Here is a 14,359-nt window from a genome sequence, read left to right as displayed (position 1 = left end):
AGACAGACAGACAGACAGACAGACAGACAGACAGACAGACAGACAGACAGACAGACAGACAGACAGACAGACAGACACAGTCAGTCAGTCAGTCAGTATTAGGTCCCCGACAAAAAAAAAAGATTGATTGACCGAAATACGTCTGTTCTTTTGACCAATCGATTGGTTGAAATTTAAAATGTGTTTAATAAAATCAACGCTATATGCCACAAGAGAACGGGCTCGTGGTAATGGCTGGAGCGGAATCAGTGGAATGGTATGAAATACATCATACACATGGTTATCATGGTTTCCATGTGTTTGATGCCATTCCATTTGCTTCGTTCCGGCCATTATTATGAGCTGTCCTACCTTCAGCAGCCTCCACTGATATATGCATTGAGCTTGTCTGATGCTTTAGGCACACTGTTTGATGAAATAAGACACAAATGACTCAAGAGGGAGCCAGAGATCAAGATAACCAGAAGAGAAAAATCTTAACCTGACCATCCTCCTCCTGCTCCTACTGGCTTTCACAGATTCTGCCATTACTCTCCTGAAGTTGCTTGTAGTAGGCTACACGAGGAGTCGGCAACCTTTCTCATGTTGAATGCCAATTTATCTCACAATTTCTACCTGATCTGCGTGCCAGTTATGGTTTTCATATGCGCATTTTCGTGGAACAATTTAATTTAAATTTATAATAACGTCTTCGTATTTTCAAAATCATTTTCATTTGGTTAATCAAAATTCTATCTAAATCTTAATGAAAATGATACAAACCTAAAAAGTTACTTCTATTGTCATTACCAACTGTGTAAAGCCTATAAATAAAACAAATAAAACCATTGCAACCTGCAGATAGAAAATATCCTGATAAAAATAAATATCCTATAAATCACATTGGCTACACATGGCCTGTCTGCAACCAACTTGAAACATTGTATCAACTATTAACTTGGATAAGGCTTGAATCTTTCACTAGCAAACTTGCAACATTGTATAAAATATTCTGCCAGGGAACAGACACAGCTGTAGGCTATTTGCGGAAGAGATAAGGAGTAATCAGGTAGCCCTGTTTTATGACGTTTCCACTGGATCAGAGCCTTTCACGCTGAGTGGTTATCGAAAGGGAGAGAGCTGGAAAGATTGTTCAAATACATTGAGGAACTATTGTCATTCTCAATGGATGTAGAAACAGACTTTGTTTGCTTGCTGTTTGAGGTGAAGAAACATGACTTTGAGAAGCTCCACAGGTCATTAGTGGTGGTATGTTAAGCCAATCAGAAATACTATCAGATCCCCAAATGGGCATATTTATATGTCTACATTTGCGAGCAGGCCAGGTATTGCACATCCTTACTCAACAATGGATTAGTCTCAACCTCCGCAATGGACTAGTCTCAGCCTCCGCAATGGACTAGTCTCAGCCTCCGCAATGGACTGGAGGTTGGAGGTTGAGACTAAATTCAAATGATTGGACATGATTTGGAAAGGCACACACCTGTCTATATAAGGTCCCACAGTTGACAGTGGATGTCAGAACAAAAACCAAGCCATGAGGTCGAAGGAATTGTACGTAGAGCTTCCGAGACAGGAACGCTCCCCATCCAACCTGACAGAGCTTGAGAGGATCTGCAGAGAAGAATGGCAGAAACTCCTTAAATACAGGTGTGCCAAGCATGTAGCGTCATACCCAAGAAGATTTGAGGCTGTAATCGCTGCCAAAGGTGCTTCAACAAAGTTTTGAGTAAAGGGTCTGAATACTTACAGTTGAAGTCGGAAGTTTACATACACCTTAGGAAAATACATTTACAGTTTTTCACAATTCCTGACATTTAATCATAGTAAAAATTACCTGTCTGAGGTCAGACAGGTAATGTGAAATGTCAGAATAATAGCAGAGAGAATGATTTATTTCAGCTTTTATTCCTTTCACCACATTCCCAGTGGGTCAGAAGTTTACATACACTCAATTAGTATTTGGTAGCATTGCCTTTAAATTATTTAACTTGGGTCAAATGTTTCAGGTGGCCTTCCACAAGCTTTACACAATATGTTTGGTGAATTTTGGCCCACTCCTCCTGACAGGTGGTGTAACTGAGTCAGGTTTGTAGGCCTCCTTGCTCACACATGCTTTTTCAGTTCTGCTCACAAATGTTCTATAGGATTGAGGTCAGGGCTTTGTGATGGCCACTCCAGTACCTTGACTTTGTTATCCTTAAGCCATTTTGCCACAACTTTGGAAGTATGCTTGGGGTCATTGTCCATTTGGAAGACCCATTTGCGACCAGCTTTAACTTCCTGACTGATGTCTTGAGATGTTGCTTCAATATGTCCACATACTTTTCTTTCCTCATGATGCCATCTATTTTGTGAAGTGCACCCGTCCCTCCTGTAGCAAAGCACCCCCACAACATGATGCTGCCATCCCCGTGCTTCACGGTTGGGATGGTGTTCTTCGGCTTGCAAGCATCCCCCTTTTTCCTCCAAACATAACGATGGTCATTATGGCTGAACAGTTCTATTTTTGTTTCATCAGACCAGTGGACATTTCTTCGAAAAGTATGATCTTTGTCCCCATGTGCAGTTGCAAACCGTAGTCTGGCTTTTTTATGGCGATTTTGGACCAGTGGTTTCTTCCTTGCTGAGCGGCCTTTCAGGTTATGTTGATATAGGACTTGTTTTACTGTGGATATAGATACTTTTGTACCCGTTTCCTCCAGCATCTTCACAAGGTCCTTTGCTGTTGTTTTGGGATTGATTTGCACTTTTCGCACCAAAGTACGTTAATCTCTAGGAAACAGAACGCGTCTCCTCCTTGAGCGGTATGATGGCTGCATGGTCCCTTGGTGTTTATACTTGCGTACTATTGTTTGTACAGATGAACGTGGTACCTTCAGGCGTTTGGAAATTGCTCCCAAGGATGAACCAGACTTGTGGAGGTCTACAATTTTTTTTCTGAGGTCTTGGCTGATATCTTTTGATTTTCCAATGACAAGCAAAGAGGCACTGAGTTTGAAGGTAGGCCTTGAAATACATATACAGGTACACCTCCAATTGACTCAAATGATGTCAATTAGCATGTCAGAAGCTTCTAAAGCCATGACATCATTTTCTGGAATTTTCCAAGCTGTTTAAAGGCACAGTCAACTTAGTGTATGTAAACTTCTGACCCACTGGAATTGTGATACAGTGAGTTCTAAGTTAAATAATCTGTCTGTAAACAATTGTTGGAAAGATTACTTGTGTCATGCACAAAGTAGATGTCCTAACCGACTTGCCAAAATTATAGTTTGTTAACCTCTCTAGGGTCGGTGGGACGAAATCGTCCCACCTACGTAACAGCCAGTGGAATCCTGTGGCACGTTATTCAAATACCTTAGAAATGCTATTACTTCAATTTCTCAAACATATGACTATTTTACACCATTTTAAAGACAAGACTCTCGTTAATCTAACCACACTGTCCGATTTCAAAAAGGCTTTACAACGAAAGCAAAACATTAGATTATGTCAGCAGAGTACCTAGCCAGAAATAATCAGACACCCATTTTTCAAGCTAGCATATAATGTCACATAAACCCAAACCACAGCTAAATGCAGCACTAACCTTTGATGATCTTCATCAGATGACAATCTTAGGACATTATGTTATACAATACATGCATGTTTTGTTCAATCAAGTTCATATTTATATCAAAAACCAGCTTCTTACATTAGCATGTGACGTTCAGAACTAGCATACGGTGAATTTACTAAATTACTCACGATAAACGTTCACAAAAAACATAACAATTATTTTAAGAATTATAGATACAGAACTCCTCTATGCACTCGCTATGTCCTATTTTAAAATAGCTTTTCGGTGAAAGCACATTTAGCAATATTCTAAGTAGATAGCCCGGCATCACAGGGCTAGCTATTTAGACACCCACCAAGTTTAGCCCTCACCAAAGTCAGATTTACAATAAGAAAAATGTTATTACCTTTGCTGTTCTTCGTCAGAATGCACTCCCAGGACTTCTACTTCAATAACAAATGTTGGTTTGGTTAAAAATAATCCATAGTTATGTTCAAATATCCTCTGTTTTGTTCGTGCGTTCAAGACACTATCCGAAGTGTAAAGAAGGGTGATGCGCACGACGTGTTTCGTGACAAAAAATGTCTAAATATTCCATTACCGTACTTCGAAGCATGTCAACCACTCTTTAAAATCAATTTTTATGCAATTTTTATCGTAAAAAAGCGATAATATTCCGACCGGGAAAGCGTGTTTACGTTCAAAGAGAGAGAAAATAAAAACATGGGGTGGCCTCGTGCACGCGCCTCAGTCTGATTGTCCTCTGATAGACCACTTACCAAAGGCGCTAATGTTTTTCAGCCAGGGGCTGGAATTACATCATTCAGCTTTTTCCCGGGTTCTGAGAGCCTATGGGAGCCGTAGGAAGTGTCACGTTACAGCAAAGATCCTCAGTTTTCAATAAAGAGAGTCAAGAAGAACAAGAACTTGTCAGACAGGCCACTTCCTGTAAGGAATCTTCTCAGGTTTTTGCCTGCCATATGAGTTCTGTTATACTCACAGACACCATTCAAACAGTTTTACAAACTTTAGGGTGTTTTCTATCCAAAGCCAATAATGATATGCATATTCTAGTTTCTGGGCAGTAGTAATAACCAGATTAAATCGGGTACGTTTTTTTATCCGGCCGTGTAAATACTGCCCCCTAGCAAGAAAATTGTGGAGTGGTTGAAAAACGAGTTTTAATGACTCCAACCAAAGTGTATGTAAACTTACGACTTCAACTGTATGTAAATGTGATATTTCAGTTTTTATTTGGAATAAATTAGCAAACATTTTTAACCCTTTCACACGTACTATCACACAGGGTGTGATCGTTCTAGAGTGGTCCCTGAAGCGTACGATCACACCCGTGTGATTAGAACACTAATTTAGAACGCTCATTTAGAACGGCCAGTTTCGAATGACAACAATCAGCATTTGAGCTGGCCACATTTTTTTCAGAAACTATTTACACAAACACAGTCCTTACAAAGTTATGTCCAGAATGTGAGCAGTTTATTTTTGGATGCAATGTTCAGATATTCACAGAAGTATCTATAGCACAACACAATCATCCAAACCGGAAAAATGTAGGCTACATTAGTCCTAGCGCTAACTGAGGAAAGATTGACCTAACACAAGCAGTCATATTTTCTAACTCTCGGCTGACATAAACTACAATATGACTTAGCTAATAGCAATTACTATGTATAATTAATCACATCACGGGTGAGCTTACCATTGATCGAAATAATTAGGTAAAACACTTTCTAGAAATTGAAAGTAATCCGTCGATTAGTTTCAGCGCGCAGCCACGTATTTTTTCCTCACAGAAACCGAAGATAATAAGAGAAGACAAGATGAGTTTGGTCTGTTTGTTTGCATGTTGAATGGGTGTGTCATCTACCGTCTGTCACGGGTATGTAGGGCAGGAGGAAGGAGCAGAGTCAAATACAGGATGTGATAGTTCAGTAGGCCGAAGTTTAATGGCACTCAACACGCTAGGTGTATAAACAACACAGAGATCGCAGAAAACCCCAAAAGGGAAACAGGTAATCCAGATGAAGAGGCGAAAATACGCACGGGGCGCAGCCCGGCTTAAATCGATACTCCAAATAATAAAATGCTGGAGCAACATACAAAGTACAACCACACTGCCCGCCGACAATCAAAAATAATCCCGCACAACACACAACACCCACAGGAACAAACTAAATACCCCCCCCACTAATGACAGAAACGAAAACAGGTGCGGACTTAGACAGACAAAACACAGCGAACACAGAAACATAGATCGGTGGCAGCTAGTAGACCGGCGACGACGACCGCCGAGAGCCGCCCGGCCGAGGAGGGGCACCATTTTCTGTGGATACTGTGACACCGTCACATCCCACCATTAATTTCCGGAAGTCCTCAAAAAATGAGTTAACTCTTACTCACCTCATTTTGGTATAACATCTTTGGTCAAACAGACGATTACGTGAAACCCAGAATGCATTGTATGTCAACAAACATGGCTCCATACACATAGCTGGAATTAGCTTAGCTCATCATAATCACTACAACATTCAAAACATTATTTTACACACATATACTATGCGCCCATTACAATTTATGCAAAAATCGGAACGCATGATTTATCATGGGTAATTGAAAAACGTGAATAAAATACTAAATATATCAATAATACCACACAAAACATTTTATGATAGTGATTTATTGAAACAAATGGCACGTGCAGGCAGTCAATCACGGTAACCTCTCACTCCCACTCTGAGCCATTCAGTGTTGTTGTTTATGTAACAATCACATTCTGGAATGGAGAGAACGTTCGAACATCACGTGCATAAAAAAAACTCACGCTGGGGCGACCGTTATAGATATTTGGAACTCACGCGTGAAAGGGTTAAAAACCTGTTTTTTCTTTGTCATTATGGGGTATTGTGTGTAGATTGATAAGGAAAAAATACAATTGAATCAATTTTAGAATAACGCTGTAACGTAACTGTCACGTCTTGGCCAGTATAAGAGTTAATTGTTATTGTAGTTTGGTCAGGACGTGGCAGAGGGTATTTGTTTTATGTGGTTCGGGGTGGTGTTTTGGTAAAAGGGTGTTTGATTTAGTATTTCCGGGTTTTTGGTTTACGGTCTATGTTTATGTATTTCTATGTGTAGTCTAGTAAGTGTGTTTCTATGTAGAGTTAATTGGGGTGGACTTCCAATTGAAGGCAGCTGTGTGGTGTTGCCTTTGATTGGAAGTCCTATATTAGTTGGGTGTGTTTGTCTGTGTGTTTGTGGGAGATTGTTCTGTGTTTAGCCTTGTGCCTTGCCAGACTGTCTGTATATCGTTTGTTCACTTGTTTTGTTATTTTGGTGTTCATTTTGGGAAGTTAATAAACGTCAAGATGAGCTTACACATACCTGCTGCGTTTTGGTCCTCCATTACCGACGACAACCGTGACAGAATCTCCCACCAAACCAGGACCAAGCAGCAGAGGAGGGAGCAGTGGGATTGTGAGTTGGACTATGGTGAGAGATGGACTTGGGAGGAGATCTTGAAGGGAGAAGGCTCTTACACTTGGGAGGAGATCCAATCAGGAAAAGATCGCCTTCCATGGTGACAGGTGGTAAGAGAGAGAGAGGAAAGGCGAAAGGCTGGTATGGACCGGGAACGTTTCCGAGGAACACGACTGGCGTTGAAGCACGAGAGGCACCCCCAAGAATTTTTTTGGGGGGGGCACACGGGTAGTTTGGCTAGGCATAGGAAGAGCCGGAAGCCAGCTACCCGTGGTTATATGGAGGAGCGTATGAGGTGGAGAGCGCCATGTTTCACTGAGGAGCGCACTATCTCACCCATACGCACGCACACTCCGGTGCGCGTTATTCCAGCCCCTCGCAGGTGCCATGCTAGAGCGGGCATCCAGCCTGGTAGGAGGATGCCTGCGCAGCGCATCTGGTCGCCGATACGCCTCCGAGGACCAGGCTACCCAACTCCCGCTCTACGCACGGCTATTATCAGGCCCCTGCACAGCCCAGTCCGCCCTGTACAAGCACCCCGCTCGTACAGGGCTACTAGTTCCATCCAGCCAGGACGGGTTGTGCAGGAGGTAAGATCAAGACCGACTGTGCGCCTCCATAGCCCTAGGTTTCCAGCTCCTGTCTCTCGTGCGGACCCAGAAGTGCGTCAACCCAGTCCGACTCGTCCTGTTCCCGCTCCCCGCACTAGCCTGGAGGTGCGTGTTCCCAATCTGGTACGCCCAGTACCAGCACCACGCACCAGGCTTCAAGTGCGTAAACCCAGCCTCGCCAGTCAACAGTCACCAGAGCTGCCCGCCAGTCAACAGTCACCAGAGCTGCCCGCCAGTCAACAGTCACCAGAGCTGCCCGCCAGTCAACAGTCACCAGAGCTGCCCGCCAGTCAACAGTCACCAGAGCTGCCCGCCAGTCAACAGTCACCAGAGCTGCCCGCCAGTCAACAGTCGCCAGAGCTGCCCGCCAGTGAGGAATCGCCAGAGCTGCCCGCCAGTGAGGAATCGCCAGAGCCGCCCGTCAGTGAGGAGTCGCCAGAGCCACCCACTAGTCAGGAGCTGCCAGAGTGGCCAGACTGCCCCGAGCTGCCAGAGTGGCCAGACTGCCCCGAGCTGCCAGAGTGGCCAGACTGCCCCGAGCTGCCAGAGTGGCCAGACTGCCCCGAGCTGCCAGACTGCCCAGACTGCCCCGAGCTGACAGACTGCCCAAAGCTGCCAGACTGCCCCGAGCTGCCAGAGTGGCCCAACTGCCTGGAACGGCCAGAACCGGAGCCACCTCCAGATATAGGTGGGTTGGGGAGGGGGGGGTGTAGCACAGTGCCGTCGGCAGCCACCCTCCCTTCCCTCCCTTTAGTAGGGGGGGAATTTTGTTTTTGTTGTTTGGGGTTGTTGTTTTTTTTGTTTTTTTAAGGTGCTTCCGGGGTTAGCACCTTTAAGGGGGGGGTACTGTCACATCCTGGCCAGTATAAGGGTTAATTGTTATTGTAGTTTTGTCAGGACGTGGCAGAGGGTATTTGTTTTATGTGGTTCGGGGTGGTGTTTTGGTAAAAGGGTGTTTGATTTAGTATTTCCGGGTTTTTGGTTTATGGTCATGTATTTCTATGTGTAGTCTAGTAAGTGTGTTTCTATGTAGAGTTAATTGGGGTGGACTTCCAATTGAAGGCAGCTGTGTGGTGTTGCCTTTGATTGGAAGTCCTATATTAGTTGGGTGTGTTTGTCTGTGTGTTTGTGGGAGATTGTTCTGTGTTTAGCCTTGTGCCTTGCCAGACTGTCTGTATATCGTTCGTTCACTTGTTTTGTTATTTTGATGTTCATTTTGGGAAGTTAATAAACGTCAAGATGAGCTTACACATACCTGCTGCGTTTTGGTCCTCCATTACCGACGACAACCGTGACAGTAAAAAAATGTGGAAAAAGCCAAGGTGTCTGAATACTTTCCGAATTCACTGTATCCCTGAGCATTGGGCACAATATTAGTGATGATTTATCCCTGGTTCAGATGATAATGATGTATCCTTGGTTCAGATAATGATATATCCCTGGTTCAGATGATAATGCTATATCCCTGGTTCAGATGATGATAATGTATCCCTGGTTCAGATGATGATAATGTATCCCTGGTTCAGGTGATAATGATGTATCCCTGGTTCAGGTGATAATGATGTATCCCTGGTTCAGGTGATAATGATTTATCCCTGGTTCAGGTGATAATGATTTATCCCTGGTTCAGGTGATAATGATGTATCCCTGGTTCAGATGATAATAATGTATCCCTGGTTCAGATGATGATAATGTATCCCTGGTTCAGATGATGATAATGTATCCCTGGTTCAGATGATAATGATTTATCCCTGGTTCAGATGAGGATAATGTATCTCTGGTTCAGATGATAATAATGATTTATCCCTGGTTCAGATAATGATGGTATATCCCTGGTTCAGATGATGATAATGAATCCCTGGTTCAGATGATAATGATTGATCCCTGGTTCAGATGATGATAATGTATCCCTGGTTCAGATGATAATAATGATTTATCCCTGGTTCAGATGATAATGATGATGTATCCCTGGTTCCGATGATGATGATGTATCCCTGGTTCAGATGATGATGATGATGTATCCCTGGTTCAGATGATAATGATGTATCCCTGGTTCAGATGATAATGATGTATCCCTGGTTCAGATGATAATGATGTATCCCTGGTTCAGATGATAATGATGTATCCCTGGTTCAGATGATAATGATTTATCCCTGGTTCAGTGTTTCAGTGGGGTGTAGGCAGTAGGATGAGATTTGGTGATACCGGGAGTATGATAAGATTATTCTGCCTAGTGGATCTGCGTGGTGAATCTGCCAATGTCATGTTGCTGTGCAGTAATCCACAGTTATGTTGGAGCATCCTTGTTAATTACCAACCTTCGTTAATAAGATGCCTCTTATGGAATTAAAGGTGTGTGTGTGTGTGTGTGTTTGTGATTATCAATGGAAGTGGATCTAACTGCTATAATGATCTTTGTGGAGTGATGATCAGTGTTCGGGGGTGTTATGTATCCCTAGTCAACAGTTTGAACAGTTTTAGACTCTGCAGTTTGATACAGAGTCACAACTCTGTATAATGAGAAAATCCCCTTTTTAAAGTTCACAGAATATCACATTCTAATCATACATTTAACAATTCTGTCAAAAGAAATCATGTTTAGACCTGAACATGTGTTACCAAAAACCACAGAAGACAAATTAACTTTCTACCTGAAGCTTGGGTGAAGTCTCGGCTATCACTGAACAGTGTTGTGTTAATCTGAACTCTGTGTAAGTGTTTGTGTTGGCCAGTGTATTAAAGCCTACCTCAGGTGAACACAGCCGTTGACGAGGTCCCAGCTACAGTGTTGTTGTTTGAACTCTGTGTAAGTGTTTCTGTTGGCCAACATATTAAAGCCTACCTCAGGTGAACACAGCTGTTGAAGAGGTCTCAGCTATAGTGTTGTTGTTTTAACTCTGTGTAAGTGTTTGTGTTGGCCAGCGTATTAAAGCCTACCTCAGGTGAACACAGCCATTGACGAGGTCTCAGCTACAGTGTTGTTGTTGTTTGAACTCTGTGTTAGTGTTTGTGTTGGCCAGCGTATTAAAGCCTACCTCGGGTGAACACAGTCGTTGACGAGGTCTCAGCTACAGTGTTGTTGTTTGAACTCTGTATAAGTGTTTGTGTTGGCCAACGTATTAATAAAACCTACCTCAGGTGAACACAGCTGTTGACGAGGTCTCAGCTACAGTGTTGTGGCTGTTGTTTTTTTTTATCCCTGTGTTAGTCTTTGTTTGGACACCGTGTTAAAGTGTGCTATGCTTCTGTCCCCAGGTGAACACAGCGATGCACGAGGCCAAGCTAGTGGAGGAGTGTGATGAACTTGTAGAGATCATACGCCAGAGGAAACAGATCATCGCGGTCAAGATCAAGGAGTCCAAGGTACAGTAGTCTTCTACACACTAACCCTTAATACTACACTGGACCCCTATGGTCCAAGGGACGGTACTCCCTGGCTGCGTCTCAAACCATACTCTTCCGCTGGCTGCGTCTCAAACCATACTCTTCCGCTGGCTGCGTCTCAAACCATACTCTTCCGCTGGCTGCGTCTCAAACCATACTCTTCCACTGGCTGCGTCTCAAACCATACTCTTCCACTGGCTGCATCAGAAGTTACACCCTATTCACTACAGAAGTCTTCAAAACGGGCAGTTTGTTTACCATTTCAAAGAGGTTTCGATAGAAGAAGTGAGTGGTGTCTCCAGTCTCTCCTACTACACACATTAAAAGCTGGATCTGATGTGTGTGCCAGCCTGTCTGAGTCACGGAGACATTGTAGGTGGCAGTTAAAACACTGCATTCACAACGTGTCACTGCAACTGCCACAGTGAGAGAGGGAAGGGGGACTTGTCACACAGCCTGTCACGACACTCCATGGGGTGACATCATAAAAACTGAAGATTGCGAGGTGTCGTCTGAGTTTTCAGAAGAAGCATATTTCTTGAGAACACAACTTTTCCCTTTGTCGCAGCTCTGAGTTTAGTAGTGACAGATGTACAGTCATGTGATAGGTCTATGGCACGCGTCTTCAGAGAACAGAGAGAATGAGGAGGAGAGGACAACAGGAAGAAGGAAGAAGGTGTGCAGAGGACATAGGAAGGGTGAGAAATGGAGGGTGAAGAGGAGAGGAAAGGAAAGGAAGAGGGGAGAAGAGAAGAGAGGAGGGGAGAGGAGAAGGGAGGGGAGAAGAGAAGAGAGAAGGGGAGGAGGGGAGAAGACAAGAGGCGAGGAGGGGAGGGGAGAAGAGGAGGGGAGAGGAGAGGAGGGGAGAAGAGAAGAGGGGAGGAGAGGAGGGGAGGGGAGAGGAGGGGAGGGGAGAGGAGAGGAGGGGAGAAGAGAAGAGGGGAGGGGAGGGAGGGGAGAAGAGAAGAGAGGAGAGGAGAGGAGAGGAGAGGAGGGGAGAGGAGAGGAGGGGAGAAGAGGGGAGGAGGGGAGGTGAGGGGAGAAGAGAGGGAGGAGGGGAGAGGAGGGAGGAGGGGAGAGGAGGAGGGGAGAAGAGAAGAGAGGAGGGGAGAGGAGGGGAGAAGAGAAGATAGGAGAAGAGAAGAGAGGAGGGGAGAAGAGAAGATAGGAGGGGAGGAGTGAGGAAAGAGAGGAGAGGAGGGGAGAAGAGAAGATAGGAGTGAGGAGAAGAGAAGAGAGGAGGGGAGAATAGGAGAGGAGAGGAGAGGAGACTGAACCATCTGGATTATAGAGGGTCCATAGGGTCCAGGATAACTAGTGCACTATGGAACAGGTTGTATGGAACAGGGTGTATGGAACAGGGTGTATGGAACAGGGTGTCTGGAACAGGATGTCTGGAACAGGGTGTATGGAACAGAATGTATGGAACAGGGTGTATGGAACAGGGTGTATGGAACAAGATGTATGGAACAGGGTGTATGGAACAGGATGTCTGGAACAGGGTGTATGGAACAGGATGTATGGAACAGGGTATATGGAACAGTGTGTATGGAACAGGGTGTGTGGAACAGGGTGTGTGGAACAGGGTGTATGGAACAGGGTGTATGGAACAAGATGTATGGAACAGTATGTATGGAACAGGGTGTGTGGAACAGGGTGTGTGGAACAAGATGTATGAACAGGATGTATGGAACAGGATGTATGAACAGGATGTATGGAACAGGGTGTATGGAACAGGGTGTATGGAACAGGGTGTATGGAACAGGGTGTATGGAATAGGGTGTGTGGAACAGGATGTATGGAACAGAATGTATGGAACAGGGTGTATGGAACAGGGTGTATGGAACAAGCTGTATGGAACAGGGTGTATGGAACAGGGCAAACTGGAACAGGGCGCTGGAACAGGGTGTCTGGAACAGGGTGAAAGGAACAGGGTGAAAGGAACAGGGTGAAAGGAACAGGGTGTATGGAACAGGGTAAAAGGAACAGCGTGACTGGAACAGGGGGAAGGAACAGGGTGTATGGAACAGTGTGAAAGGAACAGCGTGACTGGAACAGGGGTAAGGAACAGGGTGTATGGAACAGGGTGAGAGGAACAGCGTGACTGGAACAGGGGGATGGAACAGGGTGAAAGGAACATCGTGACTGGAACAGGGTGGTGGAACAGGGTGTATGGAACAGGGTGAGAGGAACAGCGTGACTGGAACAGGGTAAAAGGAACAGGGTGTATGGAACAGGGTGTATGGAACAGGGAAAAAAGGAACATCGTGACTGGAACAGGGTGATGGAACAGGGTGTATGGAACAGGGTGAAAGGAACAGGGTTCCTGGAACAGGGTGTGGAACAGGGTGAAAGGAACAGGGTGTATGGAACAGGGTAAAAGGAACAGCGTGACTGAAACAGGGTGATGGAACAGGGTGAAAGGAACAGGGTGTATGGAACAGGTTAATGGAACAGGGTGCCATTTGGGACGCAGCCCTAGAATGTTGCCCCAGCTCGTGTTCTGAGATTTAGATTAATTAAATTATTTACACCATATGCAGCAATTCAAAATGAGACAAAGACAAGACAGCGAGGCACACACACACTCTCTTTCTCTCTCGCTTTCTCTCACTCTCTCTCTCTCTTCCTAACTCTCTTTCTCTCTCTTTCTCTCTCTTTCTCTCTCTCGATCTCGCTCTCTGTCTCTCTCTCTCTCTGTGTCTTCCTTTCTCTCTCTCTGTCTCTCTCTCTCTCCCTCTCTCCCTCTCTTTCTTTCTTAATTTCTTTCTCGCTCTCTTTCTTTCTTAATTTCTTTCTCTCTCTCTCTCTCGCTCTCTTTCTTTCTTAATTTCTTTCTCTCTCTCTCACTCTGTCTTTCTCTCTCTTTCTTTCTCTCCCTCTCTCACTTTTTCTCTCTCTCTCTTTCTTTCTCTCTTTCTTTCTCTCTCTTTCTCCCTCTCTCTTTCTCTCTCTCTCGTTCTCTCTTTCTGTCTGTCTCGCTCTCTCTTTCTTTCTCTCGCTCTCTCTCTCTCTCTCTAAACCACAGTCATCATTATATACTGTAAATCCTTCATGCTGGTTGTAAACCACAGTCATCCTTATATACTGTAAATCCTTCATGCTGGTTGTAAACCACCATCATTATATACTGTAAATCCTTCATGCTGGTTGTAAACCACAGTCATCATTATATACTGTAAGTCCTTCATGCTGGTTGTAAACCACCATCATTATATACTGTAAATCCTTCATGCCGGTTGTAAACCACAGTCATCATTATATACTGTAAGTCCTTCATGCTGGTTGTAAACCACCATCATTA

General features: G+C 44.4%; 1 protein-coding gene across 2 annotated transcripts in view; it reads left to right on the top strand.

The window, feature by feature from the left end:
* LOC106591089 (probable E3 ubiquitin-protein ligase MID2) overlaps window positions 1-14,359 on the top strand; it is a 262,597-nt gene that overhangs the window by 118,538 nt on the left and 129,700 nt on the right. For both annotated transcript variants that reach the window (XM_045724241.1, XM_045724240.1), the window contains one exon: window positions 10,927-11,034. In XM_045724241.1, the coding sequence (XP_045580197.1) occupies window positions 10,927-11,034 (108 nt within the window). The remainder of the gene's footprint in view (window positions 1-10,926; window positions 11,035-14,359) is intronic.

This window comes from Salmo salar, chromosome ssa09 (genome assembly GCF_905237065.1).
Source record: "Salmo salar chromosome ssa09, Ssal_v3.1, whole genome shotgun sequence".
In the NCBI taxonomy this organism is placed as follows: domain Eukaryota; kingdom Metazoa; phylum Chordata; class Actinopteri; order Salmoniformes; family Salmonidae; genus Salmo; species Salmo salar.
Note: the sequence above shows the minus strand (reverse complement) of the source record. Positions and strands in the feature narration are given on the sequence as shown.